The sequence below is a fragment of the Hoplias malabaricus genome, chromosome 3 (genome assembly GCF_029633855.1).
Source record: "Hoplias malabaricus isolate fHopMal1 chromosome 3, fHopMal1.hap1, whole genome shotgun sequence".
NCBI classification, from domain to species: Eukaryota; Metazoa; Chordata; class Actinopteri; order Characiformes; family Erythrinidae; genus Hoplias; species Hoplias malabaricus.
Genome location: NC_089802.1, coordinates 14,652,200 through 14,661,709, shown reverse-complemented (window position 1 = coordinate 14,661,709; position 9,510 = coordinate 14,652,200). Strand labels below are relative to the sequence as shown.

The 9,510-nt window shown below is 37.7% G+C and overlaps 1 protein-coding gene and 1 long non-coding RNA gene across 2 annotated transcripts; both read left to right on the top strand.

The window, feature by feature from the left end:
* Positions 1–445: 445 nt before the first annotated feature.
* On the top strand, positions 446–4,069 carry LOC136691072 (uncharacterized). Its single transcript, XR_010801828.1, has 3 exons — positions 446–528; positions 1,409–1,574; positions 3,984–4,069. It is a non-coding gene; the product is annotated as an uncharacterized lncRNA (long non-coding RNA).
* A 290-nt stretch (positions 4,070–4,359) lies between these two features.
* Positions 4,360–9,433, top strand: tectb (tectorin beta). Its single transcript, XM_066666427.1, has 11 exons — positions 4,360–4,525; positions 4,920–4,989; positions 5,126–5,316; positions 6,104–6,255; positions 6,360–6,432; positions 6,887–6,990; positions 7,073–7,156; positions 8,447–8,609; positions 8,690–8,768; positions 8,858–8,890; positions 9,051–9,433. The coding sequence occupies exons 2-11, from the start codon at positions 4,923–4,925 to the stop codon at positions 9,110–9,112; spliced, it is 1,008 nt and encodes a 335-aa protein (XP_066522524.1). The 5' UTR covers positions 4,360–4,525; positions 4,920–4,922; the 3' UTR covers positions 9,113–9,433.
* The last annotated feature ends 77 nt before the right edge of the window (positions 9,434–9,510 follow it).

Sequence of the window (9,510 nt, the reverse complement as noted above, 5' to 3'; positions counted from 1 at the left end):
ATATTAGACTGTAATAATTTATATATTTGCGAAAACGATATTTCTTATTTATTGTAATTTTGTAACTATACGTAGCATTGTTTTTATTTCAGTTCATATATGTATTGAATTCCATTTTAGTGCAGGGTTAATTTTATTTTGTATATAATCTCACTCAATAAGTCGCATAATAATAATACCATACATATAAAGCAAGCTGTTTTCCTTAAATGTGTCTGGGATTTAAATACAAATATGAATGTGATTAGTTGTTACCTTTAACTTTTTATTCAACAGGAAAAAGTAGAGATCAAAGAAAAGATTTCCAGTGACCACCTTAATAGTATTTTGTAATTTTTGTTTTGGGTGCGGGGAGGTGGTGGTGGTGGGGGGTGGGGGGGTGTCCTTGAGGAGGTTTGTCATAAGGTGGTTGGGTTGTGATGGGTTATCAAATCTCTCATTCTCTAACAGAAGGACCTACTCGAGTCTGAACTGTTCAAAATATCCACAAGAGGTCACCATTTCTTCACGCGTTTTATGTTGTGTAATGTGAGTAACACGCATATATCAAAGTTTCAGCCAAAGTCGTTGATAAAAATATGATGTAAATTTTTTCTCTACAGTGTCAGTGACAAGAAACAGCACTAATATAAGCCACATTATTTACAACCCCAAAACACCACAAAATCTTCCGCTGCTCTTCAAAAAATGTGTATCTCCCTTTTAGTGGATTTTTAATTACGAAATCATTTCAACCCAACAACTAAATCATTGTTACAAGCTCTTTTGGCCCATGTAACATATCTTCTGGCACAGATATGGCTGTGCTAGCCATGGCCAAATTGATGTTAGGCAAAAGTGACCAAAATATTCTTCTGGCTGACATATGGCCTCTGGGAATATCTTAAAAGTGTTTCCAATTTTGTTTTATGTTTTTTTTTCTGCTCACAAAATAATACATAATAGCCTGACATCCGGCGGCACGGTAGTGTCGCAGTCACACAGCTCCAGGGGCCTGGAGGTTATGGGTTCGATTCCCGCTCTGGGTGACTGTCTGTGAGGAGTTGGTGTGTTCTCCCTGTGTCCGCGTGGGTTTCCTCCGGGTGCTCCGGTTTCCTCCCACAGTCCAAAAACACACATTGGTACACTTAACATACCCAACTCTATTAGATGTCGTATGATACTGCAAATTTCTGTTTTTAACATAGCCCTTGTTATAGGAAGACTGAAGTGTCTGGCTATCATAATCAAATCATCCTTCTTACAAGTCTCAAGCACCTTAACACTAGGGGAATCAAAAAAATCCTGCAAATCGAAAGTCGCCATGACAACTAAACACCACAGAACATTAAATACCAGAAATACTACAAGATTATGGCCTGGTGGATTGTGAGTGTGTGAGTGAATGTGTGTGTGTGTCTGTGTCCAGGGTGTATTCCTGCCTTGCGCCCAGTGATTCCAGGTAGGCTCTGGACCCACCGTGACCCTGAACTGGATAAGCGCTTACAGATAATGAATGAATGATGAATGAGCCTGACATCCACGACCACACCAGGAGTAGAAATGGAGAGCTGACATGTCCAACAGGCTTTTAGGTATGCACTTTTGTTGACAAATGTCACTGGTCTAGATTGTATTATGCTATTTTTTGTCAACTTTACTCAGCTTCATCAGTTTATTAGAATTCTGAATTTTATATAATTTTCATGAATTAATTATCTACTTTTTTTTCTTATTACAGCACCCAGCATACATTTACCATTTTGCTATTGGAAATCACAATGAGTAGCAAGTGTTTTGAGTACTTTCGTTCTTACAAATGGAAAAAAAATCTGAGCTTATTGACATGTCTTTAAATTAGTTAAACAGTTGCTATTAAAATGCTGTTAAGCACTACATGTTGACTCTTCTCTATCGTAGACATGGTGACAGAGCCAAAAAAGCATTCCAGTATTACATAATGCACTGAAAGCTCAAGTAATTCTGAAGGTTTGGAAGGCTCTCAGTCTCGGTCTTGATGTGTGCTGTAATGTTAGCTGTCCCTGAGCTCGTGGCCTTAAAGTTGATTTGTATCTGCCATAGTTTCTGAGGCTTTGAACTCTTATGCATCCCAGAGGTTTTCTCTATTCACATGGTAATGCCATTCTGCAAACTTGTAAGAGCCCTCTTTGCAATGTTCAACTGTATCATGGAGGATCTCTGAGCTTGGACTATCTTTACAAAGCTATCATTTTACATCAGTAGTGTAGGTCATCTTTATCCCTGGCTAAGGGTTTCCACATGTTGGTCCAGCAGATTCGTACAGAGCAGCTAAGAAATATTTTCAAATCTTATTTTAAAATGTTTTATAAAACATTTTTCTTCTTTTTTTTTTAAAAAAAGTCAAATTGGGCAGCATGATGGCAAAACAGGTAGCATCGCTGTCAAACATCTCCATGGTCCTGGGGTTCAAATCTCGCCTCTGGTCAATGTCTGTGAGGAGTTTGGTGTGTTCTCCCCATGTCTGTGTGGATTCCCCTGGATGCTCATCTTTCCTGCCACAGTTCAAAAACACATTGGTAACTGGACTGGTTGTGCAAAAGTGTCCATGGGTGTGAATGTGTGAGTGTGTAATGCCCTGTTATGGACTGTCATCCGTAAAGGGTGTGTTCTAGCATTGTGCCCAGTGATACAAGTTAGGCTCTGAACCTACAACAACACTGAACAGGATAAAGCAGTTACAGAAAATGAACTGTGAATGAATTAAATAGTCAAATTACTACTATATTCTATTTTTCTTCAACTTGTTTTACATTTAAAAATATTTTATATCATTGACTGTGAGGAAGATTATAATAATGTATACTAGTGCTTAATAAGGTGTCTATTTACTGTCAGGACATAATCAACAAGATCCATGAATGCCCTGGGAGTTAAAGTGACTGTGCCATGTGATTAAGCAGAACTCATTGACCTGATGTATTCCTCAACCCCACGCATAATGAAAAGGCTAAGTGAGGATACTATTCTACCCTCAAATGCACAGGAGACAAACAGGCCAAAGATAAATGTGCTTTTCTCACAGAGCCTGAAACACAATCTCTCTGAATGGCACATCTCTATCATGTCAGACTCTTGTCTTGTCTTTTCCTTGACTCTAGGCTTCTTGTTTCATCAGCAGCTGTTTTTAAGTGTGCCATTCATACATTCAGCAGTTTTCTCTTTGATATATGATATCTCTGATTCTAGTTTCCTGAAAAGTGATGACTAAACTTGATTGAGTATACCTCTTTAACACCTGGACAAACTAAGAGTGGAATTATACTGGTTTCTATAAACACCCCTGCACTTCACTAAAAGGCTTTGTTCACATTTTACCAGTTGATATAGAATGTCTTAGATTCTCATTATAAATTATTTAATTTCTCAATAAAATTTAGACTGAAATGTATTTAATGCTCCATACATTAACATAAAAAAATGCTAACAAAATGTTTAACTTATTTAAATCCTTTCATTCAAAAAATGCCATTGATTTGCATTAAATATGTACATTGAATCAATGTTTGCTCTATCATTCACTAAATACAGCAAATCGTGACTGTCAAAAGAAAAAGTTACTTTACAGAAGTAGTAATTTTGGAGCATTTCTATTGGTCCATTCATCTTGAAATTGTCACACAACCTGAAGGACAATTACTGTGTTCAAATGATGTAGTAAACATTGAGATACATGTTTTTTCTTGGAGAGAGATGGAATACTAAGGTAATGTTTTCTTCACTTATGAGACTGAGGTTAGTATGAGATGGTTCCTTTAAGAATGGGCAATACTTAGCTCTTATGGAAAGAAAGAAATCACCAGTTTTTCTTTGTTGTGTCTGTCTATGTCTGCCACTGAAGGACAAGAAAGGTATTGTCATTATGGTTACTTAGACTAACTCATCTCTCCAAGATAAAACCCCATGAGATCTCTGATAGAGCTCTTGTAAGGCTCTCAGTAATTACCCTCCTCCATTTTCTCCAGAGCTGAATGAGAGTGACCCTGATGGCATCGGAGCCCTAAAATTCCACGGAACAACACCAGAGAAGATGGGATGTATGAGATAAGTGCTAAGAGTGTGGTAGTGCACTGTTACTCAACCTGACTTAAGACCATTATGTAACAAATCAAGAGTGTGAAGTGTACACCACCCTTACCATCAAAACCCTACTTTTTAGGCCATAAAAATGTAAACCAAGCAACGTATGGCTTAAATGTACCGTTTTCCTGAGAAAGAACAGATATGTTGCTGTGTAAATTTTAAGAAAGTGGCCTTCCCCTGAGATACTGTTCATTTAAAAGTCAATGTCTGACAGAAAGCTTTTGTGCTGAGCTCCACAATGCTATCACCAAATGGACTCGCCAGACTGGCAGACAAGGGAGGAGAGTGGGGATAGAGCCTGCCTGTAGAAATATAAAACGGTCCTTCAGACAGAATAGTCAAACCTGCCTTCAGTCACCAAGAAACAGCCACTGCACAAATATCATGACCATCTGGTAAATCATCAGGCAAAACTTTAACACAGGTACTGTACGTTTCATTTTCCTGTCATTATTTTATGGAGTACATTGTGCTTGTAACTATATCTTACATGTTTCTGTAACTTGCCGCTGTCCAAAACACTGTATTTCTCAAGTTGTGTTGTGATAACAGAATGTTAAGATGATTTAGTGTCTGCACTTTGGAGCATGATGAAATTTTCATTCATTGAAAAGAGCAGGTAGTGTGTTCAAACGATACAGAAAAATGAACACAGGAAAAAATAATAACAAAAATGACATTAGCAATAATATTGATCAGTATATAAATGTATATCTCAGATTGTGAACTTCAAAAAATAGTTTTAATCAGAATTCATATGCCCATTTATATATTAATAGTTAACTTGTAATCAGTACATTATTCCCCATTTACTTTAGGGAATGGCTGCTGTTGGTGCGCTGTTCTTTCTTCTCCCAGTCACATGGGCCTGCGCTCCTCAAAAAGCTGGTGCTTATCAGAACATCAACACATATTTCCCATACGAAATTCCTAAATTGTTTCATTTAGCAGTGATTTTATGCTTTGAATCTCTGTGAAAAAAAAAAACGAGAAAAAAAGCTGTATATGTTTTTCTTATTTTTAGATTATGTCATGGTTTCCTGTTTTCCAAATGCCATCATTGCAAATGTTCCAGAGTGCCCATATGGGTGGGAGATAGGGCAATTGTCTCTGGGAGGTGTGTGCTACTCAGGAATTAACACTCCTGGCTTCTACCGCTTCACAATCCCTGACCTCACACCCAAAAACAACTCATACTGTGGCACGCTATCTGAGGTGAGATGACTTCAGTCTTAGTTCTGAAGCTTAATAAAGAGCTTTCAATATAAACGCCTTCATACAAACTGTCTCTGCCCAAATAATGACATGCATCTCCATAATAGAACTGTATAAGCAGTTCAGACAATGAAGGAACGAATGAAAAGCTGCTCCCGTTTCCTTCCACGATCCAAAAACACACGGTTGTAGGTGGATTGGCGACTCAAAGTGTCCTTAGGTTAGTGTGTAAGTGAATGTGTGAATGTATGTCATCCTGTGAAGTACTGGCAACCCCTCCAGAGTTTGTTCCTACGTTTGCGTCCAGTGATTCCAGGTAGGCTCCAGACCCACCGCAAATCTAAACTGGATTAGTGATCACAGAAAATAAACAAGTGAATGAATGAGTTAATCTCCATTATAGAAACTTTATAGGAGAAGTAAATAAAAAGCCTACTTAACTATAACTAATCTATTCCGAGTAATTTTGGAGCATTTCTATTGAAATTCCATTCATTATGAAAAGCTGCTGTGTTCAAATGATGAATTAAAAATGATGAACTAAATCTACATGTTTTTCTTTGGACAGAGACAAAATATAAATCATTGCTGTGAGCCTTGTATTTTCAGTTCAGTTTTCTTTAAAGTATTTACTAATTTTGTTAAGTTTTAACATATTTATACACATATTAGCACACAGTACATGCAGCCTGCAACTCTGTGCGTGCATAGTTTAAATTGAACTCAGATGAATGCAAACTAAACCGAACAATACACTCTGATGTCCATCACCCCCTCCTCTAAACAGTATGTAGGAGGCAAAGACCCAAGATACATTTTCTACAACTCTATAGTGTCCAACGACTCTTCACTCACAGTGCGGAATCAGCCAGTGAACTACACATTCAGCTGCACGTACAAAGCGGCATACTTGGTCAACAATGCCGTCTTTAGCCAAAGGTACACCCTATTACATTGATTACACAATTCAGTAGCTGTTTGTATGAGAATGCATTCTGACCAATGACTTGCAGCCTTTTTACTAAACCCTCTGCTTCTTCCAGAGTGGCAACAGTTTATGTCAACAATGGGAGTTTAGGTTCTTTTAAGTCTCAGTTGTCTATGAACGTGTTCACAGTGAGTACGGCGATTTTCCTCAAAAAAAAAAAAAGTTTCAAAAGTGGCCAGTGAAGGGATGTGGTCCAGTGAATATGCTTTAAGGTCTCATGTAATCAGAACAGGCATTAATAATTTCTACATTAACTTTTTACTTTTGTCTTTTAGAATGCTTTATTCTTTAGAATTAAACAGGCTGGTATTGTTTTTATCTTTAATATGTAAGTCATATGTAATGCACAGCTGTACTGATTATTGTATAGCTTCAACATTTTAAAACTCTGCATGAAAACATTCCATGATTTGTGCATTTCAGTACTTTATATGTGGAAAAGTTTATCAGGGGAAACTAATACGGCATATGGAAAATCTGAAAGGCTGCTTTAAAAAGCGAAACATGAAATATGCATGGCATATTGCTCATGCATTGGTCTTTTCGGCGTATGTACATTTATATCCTGTGTATGATTTATAGAACTCGAAGTTCTTGTATGCTAAAGATGCTCCGTATGTGATCGATACGTCAGAAATTGGCTCTGAAGTTTTTATTGGTATTGAGGCAAAAGGCCTGAGCAACAGGTATGTCATCACTCTATTATCAGTTATATACAGTACATTCAAGCTTTATATAGATTAACTACATTTTCATCTCTTTGCAAAGATTTAAGGTGGTTATAACTAATTGCTGGGCCACACCTACTCCCTATTCTACAGACAAGAAAAGATGGAGTTTAATCCTCAATAGGTAAGGTGCATCATTTTTATAGACATTATTGGGAGTGGGCTTTACACATTTAAGAGACAAACACTCTGGCCAAAAGTTTGTGGACAAAAGCACATCCAAAATATCTTCTGGACTGAAAGGTATTATTTTTATTCACCTTTGTGAGAATTTGATTGCATATAGCCACAAGAACATTACTGAGGTCAGGTAGTGATGTTGGATGATTAGTTTTGGATCCACTGCTCTACTGCCCAGAGACCTCAGGCTCAATGAAGCCACTCTACAGCATCCCCATTTCGTATCACACTTTTCTATGGGGATTAGGCAAACTGTGTGTACACAACTAAATGTCTCTATCTATAATTGTTGCACTTAAGCTGAAGTCACTAATTCAGGTATTCACACACAACATTGGGTGTTTCTTGTGTATAATTGCTATGTTGGGAGTAATATCACCTTTATTAGTAAAGTAAAATGTGTTATTAAATACATGTACAACGATCAGCCTTAACATTAAAGCTACCTCATTGTTTTTCCATTCATTGTTCATTTTACCAGCTAGACTTATCGTATAGGTGATCTTTGTAGTTTTACAATTACACATTGTAGTCCCTCCGTTGGTCTGCACTCATTGTTAGCACACTTTCTTCATTATCTTCAATAGCTAGCACCCCCTCAGGACCACCAAAGGGCTGGTATGATTTGGGTGGTGTCTCATTCTTAGTGCTGCAGTGACACTGAGATAGTTGTGGTGTGGTAGCGCGTGTTGCACTGGTACGAGGGGATCAGGCACAACATTGCTACTGGAGTATTTAAACATTTTGCCTGAACATTTACTGCCCACTCTGTTAGACACAGCTACCTCGTTGGTCCACCTTCTAGATGTAAATTCAGAGAATGTAGCTCATCTGTTGATGCACAGTTTGTGTTGATCATTCTCTAGTCCTTCGTCAGTGGACATAGGACGCTGTTGGCTAGATAATTTTGTTGGTGGACAATTCACAGTCCAGCAGCAACACTGAGGTGTTTATAATCTCCAGCAGCACTCCTCTCTGACCGACTTTTACAAGCACAACACACATTAACACACCACCACATCAGTATTATTGCAATGCTGAGAACACCCCATCTAAATATGCTCTTTGTTGGTTATGATCTATTGGGGTAAACAGGATAAAAGGGATTAACACAGCATGCGGATCAACGAATGAGCTACAACAGCTGTTTGTAATTGGAACTACAAAGGGCACCTATACAGTAATCTGAGCTGGTAAAATGGACATTGAGCAACTTTGTACTTTTTGATCACAGCTGTTCCTCAGATAATACAGTGACCATATTTGAGAATGCCAAAGACAGTCGCTCAATGTTCAAGTTCAATTCATTCCGCTTTCAACGATTAGAGAAGGTGTCTACAGTCTGGCTCCACTGTGAGGTTCAAATTTGTGATGGTGAAAAGCTCTTCTGTTTGCCGGTAAGCATGAGACCAACCACATAATTTTCTTTCAACTGATTCTATAACACATTAAAAACTCCCAAAATGTATTCCTATAGACTCCATGCATTTCAAAGAGTGCTAGAATGGAGTCAGATCCAAGTGGAGGCATTTTGACAATGGAGTTTCAGATAAAAGGTAACAGTTATTTCTAATATTGCGCATATATTTGTGCAGTTTCCCTGCATTGTGTTGGCTGACCGTTCTTTAAATCTGCTTATGTGCAGCTCAACATTCTTCCAGTTACACACATCTTGCAGGTAAACATTATTAATGTTATTTAGGGCTTCATTCTTCTGGTAATTGTTGTTCTATATAGGTTTGTTTTTTAGCAGGTGTTTCCAAACATATGACTGAGAGTACAGTTCAGACTGAAATTTCTTGACATGTGTTTTCTGTTTGTTTTCTTTGTTGTCACAGGCACATTTTTATGCATGCTGTGTACCGTTCTGTTGAATACCATTGTTGGTTATGTCAGTTAAATGATGGCTTGCGTGCGTGGGTATAAAACAATTAAATATGTGGTGAAAACATTTGTTTTTACTGCACACACACAGAGACAGACCCACAGACAACCACACACACAAACACATCAAGCAGCCATACAAGGGTCTCAGGGAGTGTAACACACATTCCTCCTAAACACATTGTACACAATAGTTCTCTTTTATTTAGCACCCATGTACACTTCATTCAGATCATTGAATATAGTCACACACATAAAGGCAGAAGCTCCAGAGGCATCAGAGACTAGAAGAAATTACATCCTGCTTTGGTTTGATGAGAAATAATGTAAAGATATTTGACACTTAATAAATTAAAAAAATATCCATATCTGTTTTGCTTGTGTATTTTTTGCTAGTAATTGTCATGGCTGTAA